At 39.3% G+C, this 26472-nt stretch overlaps 2 protein-coding genes across 2 annotated transcripts in view; both read right to left on the bottom strand.

Moving 5' to 3' along the window:
* Window positions 1-1166: 1166 nt before the first annotated feature.
* On the bottom strand, window positions 1167-6703 carry LOC134226621 (uncharacterized). Its single transcript, XM_062707509.1, has 2 exons — window positions 6562-6703; window positions 1167-6306 (listed from the first exon to the last, which is right to left on the bottom strand). Exon 2 carries the CDS (start codon window positions 6179-6181, stop codon window positions 4514-4516), a length of 1668 nt encoding a protein of 555 aa, XP_062563493.1. The 5' UTR covers window positions 6182-6306; window positions 6562-6703; the 3' UTR covers window positions 1167-4513.
* Window positions 6704-6705: 2 nt separating this feature from the next.
* Window positions 6706-26472, bottom strand: part of LOC134226623 (alpha/beta hydrolase domain-containing protein 17B-like) — a 51388-nt gene continuing 31621 nt past the window's right edge. The window contains exons 2-3 of the mRNA XM_062707510.1: window positions 22416-22790; window positions 6706-6974 (exon numbers count right to left, since the gene is read on the bottom strand). Of these exons, the coding sequence (XP_062563494.1) occupies window positions 6758-6974; window positions 22416-22790 (592 nt within the window). The 3' untranslated portion in view covers window positions 6706-6757. The remainder of the gene's footprint in view (window positions 6975-22415; window positions 22791-26472) is intronic.

Raw genomic sequence — 26472 nt, 5'->3', positions numbered from 1 at the left:
AGTCGGGCCTACTACGGGCTCCAGAAGAAACTGCGGTCAAAAAAGATTCGCCACCGCACCAAATGTGTCATGACGCTAATAAGACCGGTTGTCCTCTACGGACATGAAACATGGACAATGCTCGAGGAGGACTTGCAAGCACTCGGAGTATTCGATAGACGGGTGCTTAGGACCATCTTTGGCGGTGTGCAAGAAGACGGTGTGTGGCGGCGAAGAATTAACCACGAGCTCGCCCAGCTCTACTGCGAACCCAGTATCCAGAAGGTAGCTAAAGCTGGAAGGGTACGATGGGCAGGGCATGTTGCAAGAATGCCGGACAGCAACCTTGCAAAGATGGTGTTCGCTTCCGATCTGGCAGGTACGAGACGGCCTGGAGCGCAGCGAGCGAGGTGGGCAGACCAGGTGCAAAACGATTTGGCGAGCGTGGGGCGCATTCGAAGATGGAGGGATAGGTCCTCGAACCGTGTATTGTGGCGTCAAATTGTTGATTCAGTGTTATCTGTTTAGATGTAAACTAAATAAATGAAATGAATTCGTGTGCTTGAGTACTAACTCGTCTTATGACAAGTAAACCGTCAATTGTTACTGTCATTGATACTGTGCTCAAACAATAATTTGTACAATATTTTGTGTAACAGATGAGAAAATAACTATTTCATTAAAACAGTTTTTTTGCGCAATGTTTTCAAAACCAAAGAAAGTTTTAGGAAAAAAAAACACAGGTGTTTGGTCGAACGAGAAAGTTCTATTGCTATAGACCGAGAAAAGGAGATTTTAAATTAAGAAGAATATCAGAAACTGAACCGACAGAGCATTGCTGCAGTAGCTGCGGTATCTCCAACTCAACGGTTTTAGCTGAAACGTGCTGATATCATCAAGAAAGAGGTTCCTTGACAGTGTTACCTCGAAAAGGTATCTATCTTATCCACTATTTTTCGGTGGGATTCAAACTGTTGAACCAATTACACGAATATGTAAATTTTATACAAATTATGAACTTAAAATCACTTACCTTCAATATGATAATAGAATCTATGTGATACAATCACAAACGGCTCAAATGCAGCGCGTCATTCGACATCAACATGCAAAGACAGAAAAAATACAGATGTGTTAGTATAATTGAGGTGACAGACATGGCTGTGATAAAATGTCAGCTTGAAACGTTTTATTTGGGTTTTACTCAACAGTTGGGTTCATATAATTTCCTTTTTTTATAATTATTTCTTCCACTTTACTTTGTATAATTTTATGACAACTGACAACTAATATATACTATTTCTTTACCATGTAAATAATCGTAATAATAATCTGGTTTCGGGATTATTCACTTGGACTAATAAATGGGGAAATAAACTTAAAAAACAATCTTCTTTGCTGTTTCCATGTTGACAATTATGATGATTCGCTAATATAAGGTTTACTTTTGACATAATTTTTACACCACATTTTACGGACTAATATTACTAAAATCAATAATATTCGAACGCCACAAAAACTAGAGAAACATAATGAGACACGGCATTTCCATCATTCGTTCCTTTGCATTTTCATAATGTTTGGGATTCACAATTGGGACAGTATCGCTCTAATGACAAAAATGAACATTTTAGGTTTCCCAGTTCATCAGGTGCCACAGAGTAATTGGATGAAGTCTTTTCACGGCTAGTTATAAACTTAACACCTTAGGGAGTTAATTTTTGCTTGCTTGCTTGTTATGTTTTTACTATAGTAGACGTGTTACATACTTTTCATAAAATTTTCCTATCGGACGCAAAGACAGCATCCACTGTTACTTGTTTGTCCACCTCTCAGTCGCTAAACCTAGATTCGTCTATCTCGGTTATGTATAATAGATTCGAAAATCCAAAATCATGACAAAAAAGATGCTTCCATCTGTGTTCTACTTTTACAGTACAGTCACTTATTAAGTTTGATTACATTACATCTTTATGCAGTCCTTGGTTGTACGAGTGCGTTCGTTAAGATTATTCTCTCATCTACAGTAGAGTGTTCGATCTTGTATAACTGCTTGCAATGGGAAACAGCAACGCTATGGTTTAACCTAAACTTTCCACTTTTATATATTTTAAAATAAATAGAAGACTTTTCGCGAAAGGAAGTTTGGAGAGACAGCAGTCAGTATTCACACGATGGGATTGCACAGGAACTAGGGTATAGTAACACATTCTTCTCTAATGTGCATACGACAGATAAATGCAGTATATTTTTCTCAAAAAACGGAAATATGCACACGCAACATAGAAAAACACAACGATCACGAACTTTAGTTGTTGGAAAGGAATGCAAAATCATTCACTCAAAGGGAAGCGGTCACGTAATTTCTAATATACTACGGTCGTGAATAAGGGGTTCTAGTGTGGTTTCCTCTTCCACGTTTGGTAAAATGCGATCTCAAAGTAGTATTTTGTAATTATTTTAGTAGGAAGCATCCGGGTTAGGAGAAGTAGGAATATTGTATAAATATTCTCTTGTTATCAATATGTGACTACTGGCAAATGAATGTCGTCAATCTGCCTAATTACAACAGCTATATGCTTGTTATTATAGTTTTACTTTTAGTTGTTTGTGCTACATGGGACGGCAATAAGGTGAATTCAGATCAGATCTGCAATAGAGGTGGAAAAAACAATATTGGTGTCAGATTTAGAGGAACTCGTTTCAAAAGCTAATGATGTTCAGAAAGAGTATGGGTAGTGTGCTAATTGTTGGAAAGTCAATTTATTGGAGGAAGATCGTGCAGGAACATGCTGTATTCTGATCAGTTTCAGGTTAGTTTTGTTTTTAGGTGCTGATGTGTGTATTATATGTTAACTTCTATTCAGTTTTTGTTGTGTGCTTATCGAGATTTTTTTTATCAAAAAGAAATCCATTAATTGCTAATATATGTGTTGGTGGATTAAAAGGTTTTTTTTAGTATTTTTATGTAAATAGCTAAATCAGTCACTGCCTTGGTTTTCTTCAGCCAGTATCGCTGTTTGGATAAAGTTCTTTGATTTATTTGCTAAACTGGACAACTTATTCATAGCCAATCCTTTTACTAATTGGATTTTGACTTTTCCAAACATTGATTTTCTAATACGAATTAGAACTTTTTATTTATTTTGACAGTACATCCTTTATTTAAAAAAAACTATTTTGAATGAAAATTATTTATCAATGGATCTATTGTTTATTCTGAATAACGCGCTTCCATTTTGAATTAACATATTAGCAGTATTTCTCTGTTTTACTACTGAGAATATTTAAACAACGTAGATCCAGTGCGCCAGAAGTGCAGCCACTTACGAAGTGTATTATGAATGCATGAGTGGTAGTTTTTGGCACAGACACCTTGTAATTAATAGCATTGGAAGTGCCTTATGAACTAGGGCTGTGCAAATATCGATAAAATCGATAATATCGATATTATCGGATGAAATTTATCGATACGATATCCGATATCATTGAACTCAGATATCGCCGATATCGATAATTTTTTGTAATCGATGTAATGACGATGCCCAATTAAATCAACTACATACACTGGCTCACTGACTACATCCTTTAAAACATATGTAGCAAACCAATCAAATTTTTTAAATGTCCATTGTGTCTGGTGTTGAGAAATTGGGCGCATCAGTACCCATTAATACAAATAATAAACCACAGGCGGTGAAAGTTATTTCATGAAAATTATTGTCGTTTGCGGCCTTTGAATAAGAGCGACTAAAATTTTCAAATGGTTTTGGAGTGACAAATTAGAGTTAGAAACTCGATTAGAAAATCGATAGTAGACAAACTCGGGCAAAAACTGTATTTTTTTTATTTTATCGGATATCGATCCGATATCCGATATTTTCAAACCCGATATATCGCCGATACCGATATATCACCAAATGAATATCGTCGATATCGATAAACCTCTATTGTGCACAGCCCTATTATGAACACTAAACTGCAAGAAGGAAATGCCACGGTTGAGGGATGTAATACAATCGAACTCACCAACACCATGTTGGCAAGTAACTTCTTTGATCACAAGGTTAATTGGATATGCGAATACAAGAGGTGTGGAATAGATATTGTTAGTAAGTGGCCATCTTTTGTATTCCGAAAAATGCTAAAATATTTAATTTCAGCTTCGATTAAACTAGAAACATCGCAGCATATAAGAGACAGTGTTTTCCATTCATATCGCAGAAAAAGATTTTTTCGAGAAAAAAACATTACTATAAAAATATCAATTAAAACCGTATAAAGAGTATGTAATAAAACAACTACATAGTTAAAAGATAAACATATAAATAACAACCCGTTATACAAATTAGTCAAATTAAGCTGAAGCATGATTTGCATGTTTGTCAATTGAGTGGATATAAAAATCCAGCTTCACATTTTGTGCATGATTATGAGAATTGAATTGCTTTGAAATAAATGTGCCAATTACCCGGAAGTCAATATTGTGCAACAATTGAAACTTGTGACTATTTTTGTGCAATTTGAGTCCATCCTACTTGGATGCATTCAGGGTAGCATCTGTCGCAGTGGTAGCGGCACTCGCCTCGGCAAACATTGTCCCTATGTCTTTGCTCTCCAACGTTTCCGGCGAAAATGGTTCCTCGTAAGTCAGAAAGCTGTTGGAATTGGAAACAGTCGTTTTGCGGCGGGAATCTTTCGATTTCAGTGAACTGCTCTTGACAATTTTCACGTCGCTCTGCGCGGTGGACGATTTCTCCTTGTAGTCATCGCTTATGATGATCAGGTTCTTAGAAGTGGATTTTCTCCGCTTAAGACTTTTCTTGTTCCCATCAACGATTATAACGTCGGAGCTGGTTCGGGTTTTACGCTGGACAAATTCGTCAGAGATAAAAACCAGCTCCACACTGTTAGCAGCGTTAGAGAGCGGCCCAACAGGGGGAAATTCATCCTCGTTGTGATTGGAGCTAAGCGAAATGTCGTCAACGGATTTAGATTTGGACTTCTTATGCCCATTCGAGTCGACAACCACCGTCAACGTGTCGTCTTCCAGGTGGAGACATTCAAACACCCCTCCACCTATTTTCCCAGACTTTTCATCCACTTGCTTATCGATACTTTCCATCGATTGAGAGAATTTCTTTGCCCTTTGAATTCGGATCTTCTGATCAGAAATTGATTGTCTTCGAAACTCGTCGGATATGACGATGATTTCCTCTACTTGAGTTTTGCCCTTCCGGAGCGGATGTTTCTTGCGGAAGCCCGATTTCAGCCCGTGCTGAATACCAATGGAACGTCGTTCCACGTTTTCGCTGTGACGTCGCTGAAGTCGACTCGGATCGTCCGTACAAACGCTTGGGGATGGGGAATGGGAACAAGGAGAAGGAAGCAAAGGGGACCAACTGGCTGCTTTGGAAGGGCTACCGAGCTTATTTACTACCGTTAAATTTCGATTGCACTGTTCTGCCGTGGGGTGATCGGTGCCATTGGAAACGACCACCTGCGGGCTCTCTTCTTTTACTTCATCCTGGTCTGTATATTTAAGTTTCCCATCACTTACGATTTGATTTAAAATATTGTTTATATCTAACGATAATCTACACTTTGTACAAGATGAGGATGAGCTATTCGTATCATTCAGTTTATTTACTAAACTATTCAAATTGTCTTTGTTTAACTGTAGTAATTTCTTACTTTTACCTTCTTTGCTGAACGGTGTGGAGGCTGTGACGGCAACTACGGAAGCTCCCTCGTTTCTTGTCGCTGATGCAAACAGTGGCCCATCTGCAGAAGGAAGGCTGGAAGTGATGGCCAACGATGATTCCGAGTTTCGTTGTTTTGTCTGTTTCTGCTGCTGTTGGAGATTTTCTTTGGAAATATTAATTATGTTTTCATTGCAAGCACACTTTTTGAACTTTAGGTTCAGTTCAATCATGCTGCTATCGCTGGAATATGAGATAAATCCTTGGATGTCGTTATTTTTACAGGCCGCCAACGAGGACCGGTCCTCGTCGACGTCCGAGTTCTGTTGGAAGTGATCGACCGCGATTCCGTTGATGTGAACTGTGGCCTTTGTGTTTCCGCTGCTGCGAGCGGAGCTGTTGCTTCGTTTACTATTGTTAAGACTGTTGTTGTGGCTATTGCTATCGTGAGGCAGCATGGATGTGCTGGCAGCGGGAACAGCTGTATTGGCGGTGGCCATCGTGACGCTGGTAACTAAGTGATCGACGCTACCTGCGTCCGACCCCTGATGCTAGAGAAGCTTCTCCGTTGTCGACACATTCGAATTCGAGCTGATGGTTATGGATGCGTTCAGTATCTCGTCGTCTGAAAAAAAAAAACAAAGAAGAAATTTATCAGAGATGTTAGGTATTTTAGCAGGCGGAAGTGTTGCAGATGCAGCTTTATCAGAACATTTTAAAAGCAAATAAAAAATATATAATAATCTAATTTCAAACTTTTATAACAATATCTTCATACAAAGTGATGAGTATTTCGATTTTATACAAATAAGACAAATGAAGGACTAATTATTGCATAAATAAACACTTTGCTTTCAAATAACGAAAAAAATCTTCTCACCTGTATTGAGATCATCTTCAATCTCATCCTCCTCCGGTACATCGTCAATTGCTCCATCACCACCGCTGCTGCCATCCGCCGCATCCTTGCTTCGTTTGTCCTTGTCTGCACTTCGTGTCTTCCGGCCGCTTCCTTTTCCTCCTCCTCCTCCTCCTCCATCGTCACCACTCCTGCCACCGCCTTTGTTCAGCTTTTGTCAGTTGACCAGTTCCACCGAGACAAATTGCTTCAGTCGCTCGAGATATTGGCTGTACATTTCTACGTCGTTGTGTCCGGCCCCTTCCACCCACAGGGGCTCAACCGCTCGGGGGCACTTTTCGTAGATTGTCATTCCGTGGGAGAAGTCAATCACCTCGTCCTCGGTACCGTGTATCACCAGCACCGGCGAGGTTACTTTGGGTACTTTGTCGATACTGCAAAATAGTAAGAAAAATGGATAAATTACGTTTGGCATTGTGTCGACTTGGAGGAGATAGGGGGACCATTTCGTCCATTTTAGGCCATTATTTTTCATGTATTTTACGTAGCACAGTGATAATATGCGAAAGGCTCTGGCGACGAGACCACGAACCAGATTTTTTTGGAGTGGTTGTCTAAAAAATAGAAATGTTCATCTCCAAAATTCGATCGTAGAAGTGGTAACTCCAAAGTATCGCCAGAATCTGGACGAGAGCATATGATTAACCTACAGATTTGGCGATATTATCAGTTTTTGCAAGACTAAATATGAAAGAATTACTATTCATAATAGGGTAACAAGTGAAACATATAACCGCCGGGAGGAAGTATAAAGACAAGTATGATTTTCATACATTTTTATCATGATTGAGGATTAAAATCTCGATTCGTAGCGATTCGATTTGGCTAAAATTTTACTAAGCACCTGTTTTCTGAAACTTTTCTTTTTTCAGTGAATTGTGTACTTGCTGCCCAGAAAGCCATCCCGCAAGTCCAGTGGGTTTGGAGAAATCGCTTTCGATAGATAAATAACGAACAACGATAAAAGAGAGGCAAAAACCTCTACGAATCATAACAAGCCATGAAAACAAGTCTGTCACACTTGTATATACAAGTTGAAAAAAAAAACTAATTCGAATAGACGGCCCTAGGGAGTTTGATAAAACGCTTTGTTCTCGCTCTTTTTATGTTATTAGAATGGTGGTGGATTATGTATCATTAGAACCGGTGCCCCCGCAATTGGGGCTTTTAAAAGATTTTTTCATGGGGTATAGCCCCCCGAATCAGTCCATTATTATAACAGCTTCCTAAAAATGCTTCTCACTGTATGCTACCTACTGAGAGTGTACACAGACATGATAGGTGAGGATTTTTTCATTCTCCTATGGATTCAAACCCTGACCGGGACGAATTCCAACGAATGATCGCTACTCGTGATCCAATCATACGCATTTTCCTTATTGCCGCAGACCCCTCCCAATTACCTGTTGACCCAACTATTTTCAGCAGGTGAGTTGGCCCACGCACTAGCAAAGTGGAATGGGAAATCATCCGGATCGCTATCCTATGTTGAAACGGCTCCCTCCGGAGAGAATTGTCAACCACCGCCTTAGAGAAAAACTGAAAGCCGATGGATGGTTCGGTTATTAACAGCATGCGTTTCGCCCAGGATATGACAACAGCACGTACGCTGCATACCTGGCGAAGGGGCTACAAAACGCATACGGAGATAGCAAGCCTGCACCTGTTTTTACTAGACATCGCTAAAGATTTCAATAGGTCGTCCACTGGTCATCCGCAAACTCCAGGAATGTGGCATTATATGCAACACGATTGCCTTCATCAAAAACTCAAAGGTGCAGCCCAATCGGGTTGTACGCAAAGGTGACGTAGGACTACGTAGCTATTTGAAATTGATGGTATTTGCCATAATGATTTGTGTCGTTTTATTTACATTGAGCAAACAGCTCGGAGGCCAACTAAATCAAGAAGTCGAATAGTTGTTCCCAGTTGAATGAACTTTGAGTCTCTAACCGTGGAATTAACATGACTCATCGGCCGCTGAAGCCTATCGACTGGCTTTCACATCACAATCCTTACTTTGCCACGTACGCTTACATCGCGGACGAAAACCAAACGTTGCAAATAAATATATTTGCGTTTGGTTTAACGCCACTTCTGATTCTGCTTATTTCTCCTTTATTTCGGACATTTTTGAGGATGGTGTCCTCCAAAAAGGTCTTTATACAACAGAAGGTTGATCCGACAATCCGATATGAACTTTCTTCAAAGTGCAAAACTCAATCGTAACTGAGCGATTCCAAGCAACAGCATCAAAATTTAAGAAAATTTTTAATTCATGATTTTCTATTGAGTTGAAACTTTGCACAGTTTTTCAATTTCATCTAAATCGTCATTTTTCGATATCAAATCTTCATATTGAGTCACGACTAACTTTTCAAAAGGGTGTATGTGAAAATGGTTCAAAAATATTTAAAAAGCTGCACAGCAAAAACGGAATGTTCGATTGTTATGATTTTTCAGCAAAGTTAGACAACTAAATGGTGATTCTTAAGAAAATGTGCACAGTAAAAAAATTTTTTGCCTTTAAAAATATCATTTTGTCACAAAAACTCAAATATCTCAAAACCCTATCTTTTTTCGAACGTAATTTTTTAGGAAAACGGTCCATTATATTAGCTATCTACCATAAAAATTTGGTGATGGTAAACTAATAAACAAAAAGTTATGACATTTCAAACATTTCACAATTTTCACATATAGTAAACAAAAAAATTTCCGTGTATTTTTTTTTCAAGAATCGCAGTTTGATGCTGATTTTATTGTTAAGGGCCTTGCGTGAGTTAAACAAGTTGTTTGTATGATATTCCATATTTATGTATTCATCGATATTATGTATATTATATGTATAAATATTATATGTATAAATAAATAAAAATGAATTAATATTATCCTAAGTATTAAATTAAATGTGGCAGTTACACAATGTTGTTATAGAAACTCTAAGAGTTTTGGGTTTGAATTTTGGTATGGGTTATGATATCATGAAAACAGTTTATTAATACTTATTTTTTATTTATTTTATTCAAATTTTTAAAATATCGAACACTTTTGCATTATTATCAGCACAGTTTGAGTATAGTTTGGCTTTAATTTTATTTTCCGACAATGGAATGAAACAGTGAAATTTTTGGGTTCCTTGGATCGTTTTCGCGTTATTAAATTGCTCGCTGAGCTCTGAAGCCTTTATTTCGTACTCTTCAGTAGTAGTAAAACAAAATGATAATTTGGATAAATCTTTTTCTTTTCTACGATTTGCCCAATCAAAAAGTTCTTTCGCAGTTTTAATTGGATGCTCACGTTCTTTGGCTAAACTTGCTCTTGTGGCCATGCGCTTTATTGTTCCTCCAATAGCATCACAAGGACCTTTGCCATGTGATGTAGCAAAAATGCCATTCTGCATCAATTCCGTACATTGATTTAAATTGACATAGGCTCGAAAAATTCTTACGATTTTTGTACTGCGACGCTGCTCCATCAGACATGAAATATATCTTTTGACTTCTTTATGCTTATCAACGCGTAAAAAGTTAATCATTTTTCAATGAACAAGTTTACGGATACTGAATCGTGTCTTAAATCTTCGGAAATTATAATAAAACTTAAGTGTTCAATTTGCGTACTTCCATTAAAATAAATAACGAATGGATGAATTGTAGCTTGTTGTACGTTCCAGTGATGGGACTGCACTTCATCTTGCAATACAAAGCTGTAATTTTCAGAAAATCACAAATGACTAAAAATTCACCATTTTGTAATGTATTTTTCGTATTTTTAAAAAGCTGGATTGTTCTGTTTTAATGAAATCGTGAGGATTAAACTTTCTAATTTCAAGCAAAAATATGACACAAACTCATCTACAGGTTTTACAATAGTTTCTATGTCACACCTATCCGTGGTCACCCATTGCTCAAATGATAACTGATCAATATATTTTCTTCAAACTCAGCGAATAAAGTATTTTCCAATGATGAAGAATCTGGACAATCCGAACAAGATCGTAGATAGCAATTTGATGTTGTATTTTCACACAAAAGACTACCAGTTAACATTTTAATATCCTTTGTTAAATTGATTCTTTTCAAACTATGTAAAATAAGATTAATATTCTCATGGGTTGTGCACACACACATTATGTGTTCCTGAATTGGAAAGAAGCTTACATTGCCTTGGCCGAAGGCTTGCAAATGAGGAAAAACCTATTTTAATATTATCGTGAATTTCCTTGAAGCGTGTGTACGCTTCTTTCAAAGTCGTCATCATTAATCGTTTTTGGATTGCTTGACGCTTTCCATCTTTTTTACTGATACATAATCTTTTTGACCAGGCATAGCTCGACTTACTTCATCATCTTCAAAATATTGAACTACTATTTCTTTTGTCTCATCTGTTAATGCAGTACTAGACCTAGTATTTTTGGTTGAAAGACAGTTATTCTTCAATTGTTTTGCCTCTTTTACTGTATTTCTATTGGTTTTGAACTCATCAATGGCATCCTGAATAGACCACGAACTTGGCAGCATCGACAAAATCAATAATTTTTCTTTCCTTGTCGTGGCTGCATTCGAGAACCTTTCCTTCATATTTATAATTACCTCATCGTAGTCTGTATTTTCCACATCATCAGGTCCTAATTTGAAGAGGTTTCTTCGTACAGCTTCGTTTATTTCACGGTATTTTTCTCCGGGTAATAAACGTAGTCCATCTTACTCCATTTAATCGGAGTCACTTTTATCCCAGCTATGCCCTCGTTAAAGCGTTCGATGTTGACCTTTTGGATACACTCATCTTCCGATTGATTTGTTGAAACAGATTTCGCTGATGGTACGGTGGCAAGGCTCTCAGCACTTAATACTTCTGGTAATTCCTCAGTTGTTGTCGATACATCTGGCAATTCCTCAGTTGCTGTCGTTTTCGAACTTCCTGCGCTCTGCTCAACCGATGATATACAGATTGCTCTTTTGTCAACGTTTAGACGGCAGGACGTGCAAATGCGTAAATTTGTATTCAATGTGGACATTGGAGCATAACCAGTCGCTTTCAGTTTATCTATGGTGCTTTCGGTGAGATTTCGTAACTCTTTTGAACACTTTTTTCCATCAAACGGCCTACAACAGTTGAGAAAGCGGCTACTCATGTTGTTCGTAATATTTCAATAAACAAAATCACTTTTAAGTTTTTACTGACTAGTTTGGTGTCTTTGCTTGACTGAAGAAAAAAATTACTATAACTAGACCAACATTTGAAAAGGGCGTAACAGCCAAAATTTATTCCTTCTGGTTCTTCGTCTACATATAAAGCCATATATGTGGACGAAGAATCAGAAGGAATAAATTTTGGCTGTTACGCCCTTTTCAAATGTTGGTCTAGATAAGATCTTTAACAACCTTAGTAGTAGTATTTTTTTTGCTTTTTCGTGAGCGTTGTCATGGTATGTACCTATCATGCATTTGTTGTTGAAGATACCCGTTTCCTCCCGATCATAAAGTCTATTCTCTAAGAGGTATATTTTTTGCAGGTAAACTATAGACGTACACGTGTATATAAATCTTTGATTTTGCAGCTTTTGTCTTAAAAATAACATTTCTGATATGTTTCTATCAACGTTATTATCAACAGGTTTCAACACTATTAAAAGAATTTTTCGCCAGTCACGTGCAATGAAAATTATGACACTATCAATACTTTTGATCACAACACTGGATCGTGTCTAAGTTTCTTATAGATGCTATGAATAATTAAATCAAAATATCATGAAAACAACTTGTTTAAATCACGTCCCTTAACAATAAAATCTGCATCAAACTGCAATTCTCGAAATAACTTACACAGAAAAAAATTTTTTTTTACTAGATGTGAAAATTGTGAAATGTTTGAAATGTCATAACTTTTTTGTTTATTAGTTTACCATCACCAAATTTTTATGGTAGATAGCTAATATAATGGACCGTTTTCCCTAAAAAAATTACGTTCGAAAAAAGATAGGGTTTTGAGATATTTGAGTTTTTGTGACAAAAATGATATTTTTAAAGGCAAAAAAATTTTTTTTTTACTGTGCACATTTTCTTAAGAATCACCATTTAGTTGTCTAACTTTGCTGAAAAAATCATAACAATCGAACATTCCGTTTTTGCTGTGCAGCTTTTTAAATATTTTTGAACCATTTTCACATACACCCTTTTGAAAAGTTAGTCGTGACTCAATATGAAGATTTGATATCGAAAAATGACGATTTAGATGAAATTGAAAAACTGTGCAGAGTTTCAAATATTTTCGAAATGGTCGCTCAGGATCGACTGACATGCCCCCGTGGAATGCCTCAACTAGCAAATTTGATATCGTGGCGGAGGGCGATGATGCAATTGAATTGAACGGATGGAATCACTAGCAACAACCAAGCTATCACGCAAAACCCGCTAAACGCCGCCGAAACGATCCATTTTCGCAATTAACTCTTTCTTTCTATAAAATGCTGGTCCTGAGAAGAACCAATTTTCTTTTCCCAATGCGTCTTTCCAATAACTAACTGCATCCCAACGCTTGTCAGCACCTTGCGTTGAAATTGTCCGACCGCCACTCGATGATTTTTCGCTAAGCCTCCACCATTTGGAATTAATTTTCAGCATTGCCACTGCTATTCACGCCTTCATGCTGCTGTGTCCGCTCCGCTGCATCAATTTTTTATGAACCGCTCATTCCGTTCATTCCGTGGAATTCCGATCAAAATGGCCCGCGCGCGCCGGAAAGCAGCTTTCTTGTATTCAATAAATTAAGCCCGTTAGCCCCGCCCCTTTGTGATCTCTATGGTTGTAAATATAATGTGCACTCATAACGATTATTGAAGGGGCGGGACTAATGGAATCACTTCATTAGATATAAGCAAGCTGCTTTCCGGCGCGCGCGCGAGCCATTTTGATCGGGATTCCGTAGCAGACAACGGACCGTTCGGAGAATGACAAATTCTAAGAATCCTATGACATTTTCTCGCAAGATTCTGAATTTGGTTATGATATGTTGGTTATCTAAGATGCGTATTGTTGCGAGGAATAACAACAGAAATTTGACTCAAGACGAAGTTTCTTCATATTGCAAAACATTATCTCTTGACATCTGTCTGTCCGAGCGACGTTCACCGATGGATGGTTGCTGTAGATAGTTTCCACTGAGGTGGCGTCTTCATTAATTTTATACAAAAGCCAACATTGTATACAAAAGAAGGTGGATCCGACTATCCGAAATAATGTTTCTTCAAAGTAAAAAAATCAATCGTAAATAGCAAATTTGATAGCGCGTCGGGGGGAGATGATGCAGTAAATTTGAATGGATGGGATCACTAACAGCAACCAAGCTACCACGCCAAACCCGATGCCACCGAAACAGTCCATTAACGCAATTAACTCTTTATTTCCTTAAAATGTTGGTCCTGAGAAGAACCAATTTCTTTTCCCAAGCGGCTTTCCAATAACTAACTGCATCCAATCGCTTGTCGACACCTTGCGTTGAAACTGTCCGACCGCCACTTGATGATTTTTCGCTAAGCCTCCAAAATTTGAAATAAATTTTTAGCATTGCCACACTGCCACCCACTTCGTGCTGCTGTGTTCGCTCCGCTGCATCGAATGTCGAACCGCTCTCTGTGGAATCCCGATCAAAATGGCTCGCGCGCGCCGTAAAGCAGCTTTCTTGTATTCAATAAATTAAGCCCGTTAGCCCCGCCCCTTTGTGATCTGTATTGGTGTAATATATGGTGTATAATGTGCACTCATAACGATTAATTAAGGGGCGGTGATAATGGAATTACTTCATTAGATATAAGAAAACTGCTGTTCGGCGCGCGCGAGCCATTTCGATCGGGATTTCGCAGACAGCGGACCATTCGGAGAATGACAAATTCTAAGAATCCTATGAAACTTTCTCGCAAGATTCTGAATTTGGTTATGAGATGTTGTTTATCCAAAATGCGTATTGTTGTGAGGAATAACAGCAGGAATTTGACTCAAGACGAAGTTTTTTCATATTACCAAACATTATCTCTTGGCATCTGTCTGTCCGAGCGACGTTCACCGATGGGTAATTGCTGTAGAAAGTTTCCCGTGAGGTGGCGTGTTCATGGATGTTATACAAAAGAAGGTTGATCCGACTATCCGAAATTAACTTTCTTCAAAGTGCAAAACTCAATCGCAAATAACGAATTTAGAAGCGCGTAGGAGGGAAATTATGTAGTGAATTTTAATGGATGGAACCAAGCTACCACGCCAAAACCGATGCCACCGAAACAGTTCATTTTCGCAATTAACTTTTTCTTTTCATAAAATGTTGGTCCTGATAAGAACCAATTTTCTTTTCCCAATGCTCCTTTCCAAATAACTGACACCACAATTTGTAATAAATTTTCAGCATCGGCACTGGCGGTGCGGTATCGCCACAGTGCTATTTTTATGGTCAACCCTTTCTTCATATGAAATGCTGGTTCATTGAGGTTGAATGATCTGCAGCAACACATCGAGCAAAACCACCAATGCGATGGATTTTCTTTGAAAATGTTATTAGCACCTCCGTTAGGCTGTCTCCACTTCGCTGCGATCGCTTTGATGCGTCCGCTCTGCGTAAAATCTTGTTCAAACTGAGGATTAGATCCAAACCCGCAAGTGATTGATTTTTGATGTCTGTGCTAGTGATGCATGTACGTGATTGGTTAGTTTACCTATTTCTAAACATTTTATCAATTATCGATAATAAATAGTTGAAAAATAGTATTTTCATATAAATACAAAGAAGCGTTGACTCATCCTTGATCGAATGGTCCAAAAACATTGAAAATCCATCGAGAAACGGGTGAGATATTAGAGTTTAAAGTCTATCATATTTTCGTGACGGTCCCCGATTTTCGCAATCGTAAAGTGTACCCCAATATAGAAAACACAGACGTAGTCCTACGTCAAAACTTTTGTCAATGGACACATTTGTAGCGGCCGCCACCAATTAGTGGGTCCATCAATAAAGCTTGGCCTTAAAGCCGTATGCAACTGGAAGTTTGTCCGAATTCTTGATGTGAACATCGACCGGAAGCTCATCTTCATGCCTCACTTGCGGGCGGTGAAGGTGGATACGCGCCCAATGCAATGTAACATCGCACCAACAACAGATCCTCCAGGCTCAGAGGAACAAGCGACAATTGACAGTCGTCTACTCTATGGCCTCGAGCTAACCTGTCCTGCCTACAGAAATCTCTTCAACGTCCTATCGCCTGTCTTCGACTCCTCCGGAGTCCGGATACCTCCTGTCCACCCCCGCAGAAGCGGCCTGTTTTGATGCCGGCGTCATTCCTTTCCGGCATCGGATCCTCGTTTGCACACCAAGAGAGCACAAGCTCGACGAGGCCGGTCTGCATCCTGTCTCCCACCAGCAGCATGGAGCGAAAAGCTGGCTTATGCCACATCGTCAAAACCATCGCCACCCGTTTCTAGGGAATACTCTCAGCCATCAAATTCACCTGGATCCCTGGTCACTGCTGCATCAGGTGGAACATCGAAGCAGGCGCGCTAGCGGTTGCTGGACAGGAAGATCAACTCTTTTGTCGTTCCATACCGCTGGTCGACGTTAAAAAGTGGACAAAAATTGTCGTCGATAAAGAATGTGCTTTACTCTGGAACACCAGAAGATCAACTTTCCTCAGAAAGGTATTGGGCTCAAGGTCAAGGCTCCGGACTAAAAGATATTTTAGTTACCAGATAAAGATTGTCGCTGTCGTCGCTGTCCGGAACATCTTTCGCTGGCGAGAATAGGGGAGCTAAATGTCAAAGAAGGAAAAGCCATACGATTTGACAGCTTGGTACCCAACATGTTCCGGACAGCAGAACAAAGGGAACCGAAGCGACAATCTTTATCTAGTAACTAAAATATCTTTTTCCGGACTGGTCACTCAAGGGTTTCCTACAATCGGCGAGGCGATCTTTGTGAGATCGAGAACAGTCAAATACTTTATCTTTCGCTGCCCCAAGTACGATCATCCCAGGTCAATGGGATGGACGATGAAGCGAGGCAGCATTATTTAGCTTCCTGAAGGACGGGTTACAAAATGGTGAGTTGACATCTAGGAAGGGGCGTCAAACATAGCTCTTGTCCTCACAAGTTCCAATTCTTACGCTTCCACGGGTCTGCCGATGACAACAGACCGCCATTTAAGGGTTGCGAACTTATATAGCCTGGGTACTGTTATTTTTTAACAACAGCTAGAGTGAGGGGGTGCATTCTGAGGGGCCTGTCTAGGGTGTGGTGAGGTTTGACAGTGGGCTCTATAAAAAACTACATGTATTCGCAAGAAAACCCTCCAAAGCGACAGTGTGCCGCTCAAAGCGCACTAGCCTAGTCCTGGAGTGGGGGGTCTGCGAAAGAAAGCCTCACCTAAGCGACAGTGTGCCGCTCAAAGCGCACTAGCCTTGTCCTGGAGTGGAGATTGCAGCGCCAGCGCTTCTGGAGGTACGTTGGGGAGGAACAGGAGAACGGGAATTCCGCGCTGTCGACCAAATTACGGGTACCTCATTCAAGTTATCACATCTACTACACTGCCCATGATCGCTTATTTGTAACATTTGCATTTTTGTTGATTTTGTAATTCGTTTGTCAATCATCCCCACAAACTCAATCATTTCCAGCTTACCACAGATAAGCCATATAGTAAAGCCTATTTTACTGTTGTGGGATTAGATGCAGTAAATTGAGCTTTCTGAACGATCCACAGACTTTTTACAAAATGAACAAAAATGCGAGTGTTACAAATATGCGATCATGGGCAGTACTGTCAGTGGTGGCGAGAAGGCGGAGTATGGGGTTGGTGTCTAAGTGTTTGATAAGCTGCAGCATCGAATTATTACACGTAAAAAATTAAATGTTATATATTATTAAGATTTCTAATACTTTTTTGCCGAAGCAGGCGCTTAATGATATGTATAAAAAAAAACTTATACATCGCATTAGTCACATACATTCCGAAACTTATATTTTTCATTAACTTATGAATGTTATTAGCTTTTTGATATGGGATCATTCATTAGGTGGCATAATGAAGAGTATAAGTATTTTCGAATGTTTTTTTTGCCATAACATATAAGGTTATTTTTTTACGTGTAGATGGAGGCCGGCAAGTGAACGCATCCAATTGATCAAAGCAACTGCATCAACCAACGACAAATCCGATGATGTGGAGGGCCAGTTCTATGAGCGTCTAGACAAGACCTACCCGGAGAGGGTTTTCCACGAAAGGCTGAAAACTCATAACGCTGAACACGAAAGGCTGAGAAGTAAAAATCTCACATAAGGCTGAAATAACAAAAGGCTGAAACTCGAAAGGCTGAAAAATCGCGAGAATCAATTTTAGTGGATGAATTCACATTTGTCGTTATTAGGGGCACAAACTAAAATGATCCGCAACCTTCTTGCGACTTTTTGCTGTCTTTCATTTTTTATACGGAATTCTTATTTTTAAGCCTTTACAGCTCAAATTTTTTTGAAGTAACATAAAAAGGAACAAGACTTTATTGTTCTTGGTTCTTGTATTTGGTTTTTGATTCTTGCCAAAATTACTGTTTTTTTTATTCTTTATTATTTTTTATTCTTTATTCTTCTCTCTTCTTCCTTCTTTTTGCTTCTTTTTTCCTGTTTCCTTCTCCCTTTTTTATTCTTCCTTCCTTTTTATTCCATTTTTTCTTCCTTTTTCCTGTCCTTCCTTTTCTTCCTGTTTCTTTCTTCCTTCTTCGTTCTACCTTCTTTCTTCTTAGTTCTTCCTCCATAGTTCTTACTTCTTAAATCCTCCTTCCTTGTTCCTATTCCCTTCTTCCATCTTCTGCCTTCCTTGTTCTTTCTTTCTTCTTCATACTGCTTTTTTCTGGTTTCTTCTTCCTTCATTTTTCTTTGTTCTTCTTCCTTCTCCATTCTTTCCTTTTGCTTTTTTATTTCTTTCTTCTTTCTTTTCCTTGTTTTTTTTTTCTTCTTCTTTCTTCCTTCTTTCATTTCCTTGTTTTTTCTTCCTTTCTGTCTTCTTTCTTCTACCTTCTTCCTTTTTCTAGTTTCTTCTTTCCTTTTCCTTATTCCTTTTTCTCTATACTGTCTTCATTCTACCTTCTTCTTTCTCCCTCTTTCAAACTTTTTTCATGTTCCTAAATTCATCCTTTCTTCTTCTTTCTTTTCTTCCTCGTCCCTTGTTTCTTCATATTCTTTCTTCTTTCGTCTTGTTTTCTTCTTCCTTCATTTTCTTTCTTTTTTCCTTCTTCCTTCTTTTTTCTTTTACCTTCTTCCTTTTCTTTTTTTCTTCATTCTTGTCCCTTCTTCTTTCTTCCTTCTTCATTCTTCCATTTTATCCTTCCTTCTTCTGTTTTCCTTCCTCCTTGTTACTTCTAGTTTCATCATTATTCCTTCTTCCATCTTTAGCTTACTTTTTCCTTCTTCCTTCTTCTATGTTCTTTCTTCAATCTTTCATCTTTTTTCCTATGCAATTTTTATCTCTGTGCAATTTTTATTCTTTATTCTCTATTCTTTCTTTTTTATTCTTTATTCTTTATTTTTTATTCTTTATTCTTTATTTTTTATTCTTTATTCTTTATTATTCATTTTTTTATTCCTTATTCCTTATTTTTTTAATCTTTATTCTTTAGTCTTTATTTTTTATTCTTTATTCATCATTCTTTATTCTTCAATTAATATCCAACCCTTTATCCAACTACTCAACATAGTTATACAACATATCGTATGGTTGGGATTCATTTCATCCCATCAATTTCAGCCTTTCGATACTTTTCAGCCTTCTGATACTTTCAGCCTTTTGAGACTTTCAGCCTTTCAGGATTTCAGCCTTTTGAATTCAGCCTTATGAGCATTCAGCCTTTCAGCCATTCAGCCAGCATTCAGCCATTCAGCCAGTGATTCAGCCTTTCGTATGAGAATGCCCAAAACATGAAATTCTGCAAATGCACTGGTCGGAAGTGAACTGTTCTTTCGCCCAGTCATTGGAAAGGAGAGCCTCCACGCAACTAATAATGACAACGGTCTGAGACTATTTAATTTTGTCGCAGTCAGAAGAATGGGTATCTGTAGCACCTATTTTGCACGCAAAAATATTTGAAAGCACGCCTGGAAACACGAAAATGGCGATACGTGTTCACAAATCGACCATGTTTTGGTGGAGGGTCGACATTTCCGAGGTCCAAATATGGACTCTGACCACTATCTGGTGGTATGTAAGATTCGCGCGAGGCTGTACAGTATCACTGGTTCTAGGCGTGAGGAAATCATGCGACTAAACATACAGCGACTGTCGGGTGAGGGCAGTACGGAGCAATTCGCCCATAAGCTCGATGAACTAATCGAAGGTCAATCAACTGGGGAAGATTTAGCCGCATTCTAGTAACAAGTCCACGAGACGGTCAATACAACAGCCACAAAGGTATTTGGTATCACAAAAGGAAATCAACGGAATGATTAGTTTGATGTGGAGTGCCAAAGAGCGACACATAACAAATACCAAGGCAGGAGCCGCATGCTCGTAGCTTATACAAGCCAAAATAGGAAACGGTTTGAAGAACTAAAGGCAGCTGAGAAAAAAATTCCACGGGCGTAAGAAACGGTGGTACCACGAAAAAGTAGCCTCGGAGACAGAGGGAAACTTGATGAAGAATCGATGCACAGAAGTTCTACAAAACGATCAAAAACATGCGCAAGAAAAACGCACCAGCGCCTATCATGATCAAAGAAAGCTCCAGAAATTTGTTGACCGACTGAGCATGGGTGGCTGTAAGGTGGAAGGGGCACTTCGAGTTATTGTTGAATGGACACTCGGACAGAGAGCGCACACAGAGAATAAGGAGTGAGGATGATGGACAAGCAGTGGAGACACCAACGCTAGACGAAGTGAGAAAAACTCTTCGTGAGCTAAAGACCGGTAAGGCCGCTGGGAAGGACGGAATCCCGGCCGAGGTTCTAAAAATTGGGAGTGACCAGATGAACGCAAAAATCCTGTCCTATCGAGCACATACTCGATTGTGCTAACTATCGATTTACAACACCTCTAAATACCGCCTACAAGGTAATCTCCCGAATTCTGTTTTGCAGAGTGTCCCCGTTTGTGGAGACCTTTGTCGGCGAATATCAAAGCGGTTTTCGAGAAGGATGATCAACCACGGACCATATGTTTACTCTGCGACAAATCCTTGATAACGCTGTTGACTTATCATATGTTTGTGGACTTTAAGGCAGCGTACGACTCAGTGAACGGAACGATCTATCGCATAGAGAACATGGCTTTCCGGCAAAGTTAATTAGGCTAATTCGTGCGACGCTGTGAGGGTCCAAATCTAGCGTCAGAATATTTGGTGGGACATCCGATTCGTTCGTAACGTTAGATGGCCAATCCGACGATCTGGTGTGCAAAGGACCGGAAGTCTTATATGTTCCTTGGTATGCGGATGACATAGACATCATTGGTACAACACGTGATTCATGCGTGCCGATTCATTCATGCCGGAAAAGAGACCAGCAAAAGTTTCATCGTTTCCAGCATCTTTTTTATATAACACGGCATTTTGCTATGTTATCGAAGTATTCTGTTTCCTTTCTCCAAGGTTTCTTTTGGGCAACAGCAGGTTCTTTCCGATAAAACGAATTTGGAAATTTGCCATATTAACAAATTGATTTTCCGATCCTTTTAAATAGAGGAACACAATAATCCATAAGGATCCTCTATATAGCAGACAGAATGAACCATGAGCTCGCCCAACTCTACGGCGAACCCAGTATCCAGAAGGTAGCTAAAGCAGGAAGGGTACGATGGGCAGGACATGTTGCAAGAATACCGGACAGCAACACTGCAAAGATGGTGTTCGCTTCCGATCCGGCAGGTACGAGACGGCGTGGAGCGCAGCGAGCGAGATGGGCAGACCAGGTGCAAAACGACTTGGCGAGCGTGAGGCGTATCCGAGCCCGAGGATGGAGAGATGCGGCCTCGAACCGTGCATTGTGGCGTCAAATTGTTGATTCAGTGTTATCTGTTTATATGTTAACTAAATAAATGAAATGAATATAGCAGACTAATGAAAACCGTGGAACTTTATGTTTAACTAGAACTTAGACCATCGTCCTCCAGAAGTAACAAGAGGCCCCACCGGAGAACAGCACACGCAGGATTGTTGCAGATTTTCATCGACCGCTGGAGAGTAGTACAACGGATTTCCATTGCAGATCCCCAGATGAGAACTTAACCCCACCAATCATTATTTGGAAATGTTGAGTAGTGTGTTGTTGGTGTATTAATTCTAATTGATTTTTTTTAAACTGTTTGTTATCCTAACTGTTAAGTTCCTTTTATAATACAATACGTTCATAAAATATTTGAAATTCAATTGAAGAAAAAACACAAAAATCGATTTTCTGCACATCAATAACCACAGCAGTCGTGTACACCTGAGGACTTATTATTTTTCTATCTACCCTACACGTAAAAAAATTTAATGTTATTTATTATTAAGATTTCTAATACCTTTTTGCCAAAGCAGGCGCTTAATGACATGTATAAGAAAAAACTTATACATCGCATTAGTCACATACATTCCGAAACTTATACTTTTCATTAACTTATGAATGTTATTAGCTTTTTGATATGGGATCATTCATTAGGTGGCATAATGAAGAGTATAAGTATTTTCGAATGGTTTTTTGCCATAACATATAAGGTTATTTTTTTACGTGTACATAATAATTACAGATTTTGAGATAAACCTAAATCATAACAACCTTCCCGCAAACGTTTCGCCTCCGCGTCCACTCACCTGGGGAAAGCATCAAAGAACCACGTCCGCTTTGTCGCCGGGAACGCCACCCGCATGCCGGACATCAGGGGGGAGTGCAGAATGACAGCGCCGACCTCGTATCGGCTGGCGAGATCCACCGTCGGCACCGTCCCTATACTCTGCCCGTACAGGATGATGTTCTCCGGGCTGATGCCGTAGCGTGTCCGCAGTGCATGCCACGCCGCATCGATGTCGGCGTATAGATTCTTCTCCGTGGGTTTGCCCGTACTCATACCGTATCCCGAGTAGTCGTAGCTAAAGATATTGCAATTTATCCGCTGGCCTAGTCCGATGAAGAAGCTCGTCATCTGACCCAAATCCACTGCGTTGCCGTGGGAGAACAGCAGTGTGAATCTGTGAGGGAGAGAAAAAAAAAACAAAAAGAGGGATATGCATGAGACAAAATTGATTTCGGTCGGCTTGTTTTCATCATCACGGAATGGGGCTGGAGTGTAGGGTGCGGTTGTCGTCTAGTCATTCAACCGAACATGTATGGAGGGGCTGGTTCCATTTATCGCGAATCTAGGCATCCACTTTTAGTAGCTGAACAAAAACTGGAGCACCTGTTCACTGATATGCGACATGCACAAACAGAAAGATAGACAATTCAAAAATTATGTACTGTGAGTTGGTTATATGTTCACACAATGTAGAGAGGAATGGGGCAACATATTCTTAAGTACTATGTCTGAAAATCGATTTGTACAATTGCACAACATGTGAAAGATTTAGTTCGAAAAATGTATTGAAGCATAACCACTATTTTGGTGGGGTTCGATCCCACGATGCCAGTACGCTAGACAGGTGATTTTCCTACTAAGCTACAAAGGACCTCCGTCGTCATCCGCAGCTCAGCGGGTACTGTAATTACCACTGCGGGTGGCTTATACCCGGAATAGAGGCAATTAACTTTAATGCTACTCATCTTACATAGTTTTATAAAAATTATAAGTTTGTATGTACATACCATTGTCGCCATTCACTCAGCTCCTAATTAAATGCAAGGGGTGGTTTATGAGCTAGATTATGTCTACACAGTGAGGATGACATCTTGGAACTCTGCAAATACCAAGGAGTCAAGTTATTCTTCGGAATACTCCACTACTAGTATCCTGAAATTCGCAATTCTTGCAGAATTCATATTTATATATATTCACTAGTATGTTACAACTGTGGTGAATAAGGCCATAGTGAAAAAAAAAACATTACAGGCTTCCCCAAACACACGCGACGCGACTGTCGCCGTATCTGACAGTGCACAGCCCCTACATGGGAGAAAAATCTGTTCCCCGATATGAGTACAAAGTTTATGATTTCATGATCCCCGTGCAAGTTTAAGACTTAACGATCCCTCTCCAGACCACTGCCTTGCTGTGAGGTTTGCCTAGGATGTGCTGTGGTTTGATAGTGGGCTCTGTCAAACTTCTATAAAAAACTGCATGTAAACAGGCTTCACCTAAGCGACCGTGTGCCGCTCAAAACGCACTAGCCCAAGTCCTGGTGTTTGGTGGGTCACTAAACAGGCCTGACACGACAGCCCACCAGCGAGACAGGAGGTTTGCGCAGTTCCAATAACTCGCCTGCAAAACTAATAATAACGAACAACATACGACTGGATATAGTCGTCGAAGACCTACGATGAATTACATCCCGTATTGCGGGCATGGACCAATTCTACCAAAGCTGTGGCACCAACAATGAGCTGCAAACCGGCTTCATAGTGCTGGGCACGATGCGCCAACGCGTGATCAGGTGGCAGTCAATTATAGCAGGAATGTGCCAGCAGATGATCAAAGACCGTTTCTTCAACTATAGCATCATCAACGTACATCGCTCACATGGAAGGCGACCCGACAACGAGGAAGAAGCGTTCCATGCACAGCTGGAGCAACATATGATGGATGCCCATTGCCCACTGCGGGAAGTCAAAATCGTTATCGGTGACATGACAGCTCAGGTAGGAAGGGAGGTCACATAGAGATCACCTAAATCAGAAAACGAAAAACCAAATCGACCACGTTCTAATTGACGGTAAATTTTTCTCCTACTTCACGACTACAAAAAGGGTGCTAATCTGGATTGTAGCAACTACCGCGAAATCACATTGCTGAACGCCACCTACAACGTACTTTTCTAAATGTTATGCCGTTAACTAGCACCAATTGCACCAAGAGTTCGTGGGGCAGTACAAGGCGGAAATCATTGACGAACGCTCTACCACGGACAAGGTGTACACCAGATATTGCAGAAATGCAGCGAATGCAACGTGCTCACAGCATCTATTTATTGTCTTTATAGCCGCATATGATACAATCGAACAAGACCAGCTATGGTCTTGATTTCTCCAGGTGCTTTTCATTAATTTCCAGGTGAAAACAAATGTGTCAAATATAGATGTACGCAGTTGAGTAATCAATTGATAGTGAAGTATTAAGAATATAGTAACAATTAGGTAAGCAAAAATCAATTTGAACAAGTAGGGGAGAATGTTCCCAAACCCAAAACAAAATGTAACACAAACCTTAAATGGCAGAGGCCAAGAAATTGCGAAAAATGATTGTTTTGGCCAAGTTTCGTAGTCCATACTGTAGCGACATTATTCTATATTTCTGAGGCTTCATTGTGGGTGCAGCTGTAGAAAGTTAGGAGATACAGAGGGTGAAGTGAAAGTATACGTTTTCGGCATTCTCAAAAATGGTGGTCTGAAACCGACCCCCCTCCCTGTTGTCCAAAACTAACCTATATTTCGTACACAAATAGTTAGAGTAACGACAAACGAGAGAGCAGATAGATTAGCCGACAGCACTATCTACGAGAAACACCGGAGAATCGGTACACTCCTCCCACAATTATAGAACACTTTTGTAATAATTTCACAATCAAATTTAATATTTTCAATGGAAAATGAATTTCTATCAGCACTATTATTGATTTCTTCAAATGCTTAAAAGGCTTTAAATTTGATTAATTCGAGAAAATTTAATTGACGAAATTTTCTAATCGTTTATTATTTCCTGTAAAAATCGCTTCATAATCATTTTTTTTGTCTCGACATCCACGCTCAAAAGCAATAATTGTAGGTTAGTGTTATATTGTAGCAATCACATTGGCGGTATGAACGAATTTGTGGCTAATATTTGCATTAAAACGACATTGTTTACATTCGCCGCAATCTTATAGACACGAATTGTTCCATAATATGGTTATTTGCAATCGATTGGAAGTTCAGTAATTTTGTTCTAATCAAACCTATTTTCGATTGGATATCACATAGCGGACTGAAAGCTTAGATCCTAACGTTGGTTTTCATGTATTAATATCTACAATTGGTTGATTTTGTGGCGTGTTAGTAGTAATTGAATGTTGAGAAAGTCATTGAGCGTTCCATAACTGTGGGGGTAGTGTATTGGACCATTATTATCCCCTACTTCGCGGAGTTGATGTAGGGTAAGACGGTATAATTGACGGTGCCTCCTGGCCATTACGCCCCTGTGAGATTTCTAGAAAACTATAACTTACTAAGGTCTATAATCAGTTGGTACCTTTAAATATTTGTAAGACCGCCATACTACGTGAATGTGGATTGTGGTATTTTTGTGTTACATAATGAAAATAATTTTAAAATTAAAAAAGTAACAGATTTGATGTAAATTTCAATGTTTGTTTGCTCAATATAATGGAGCAATGCTACTGTCTGCAAAATTACACTGAAGCACACAGTTGGGTAACAAAATAATTTTCCTCAGTGGGGTAAGCGGGTAAATGGGGCAAGTGAAAAAAACGCAAGTATTTCACTAATGAAGCACAGAATTCTTCAATTTCACTTCACATTCATTCAAGGCCATTCAAATCAATTCGTTGAATAAGTGAAACATGAAATAATTAATAATTTCAACATCCGAGAGTAAAAGTTTATTAACCTACCAAAGTGATCTTTTGCACAAATTGTTTTACGTGTCAATAAATACAAATATTTTTTTATGTTAGTTTCCATAGCACATTCAATTAGTGCCTTGATAAGCTGATTTTCTCTGAA

Source organism: Armigeres subalbatus, chromosome 3 (assembly GCF_024139115.2).
Source record: "Armigeres subalbatus isolate Guangzhou_Male chromosome 3, GZ_Asu_2, whole genome shotgun sequence".
NCBI classification, from domain to species: Eukaryota; Metazoa; Arthropoda; class Insecta; order Diptera; family Culicidae; genus Armigeres; species Armigeres subalbatus.
Note: the sequence above shows the minus strand (reverse complement) of the source record. Positions and strands in the feature narration are given on the sequence as shown.

Coding starts and splice junctions, on each gene's coding strand:
- LOC134226621 (XM_062707509.1), bottom strand. CDS start 6,181: ATGGCCACCGCCAATACAGCTGTTCCCGCTGCCAGCACATCCATGCTG.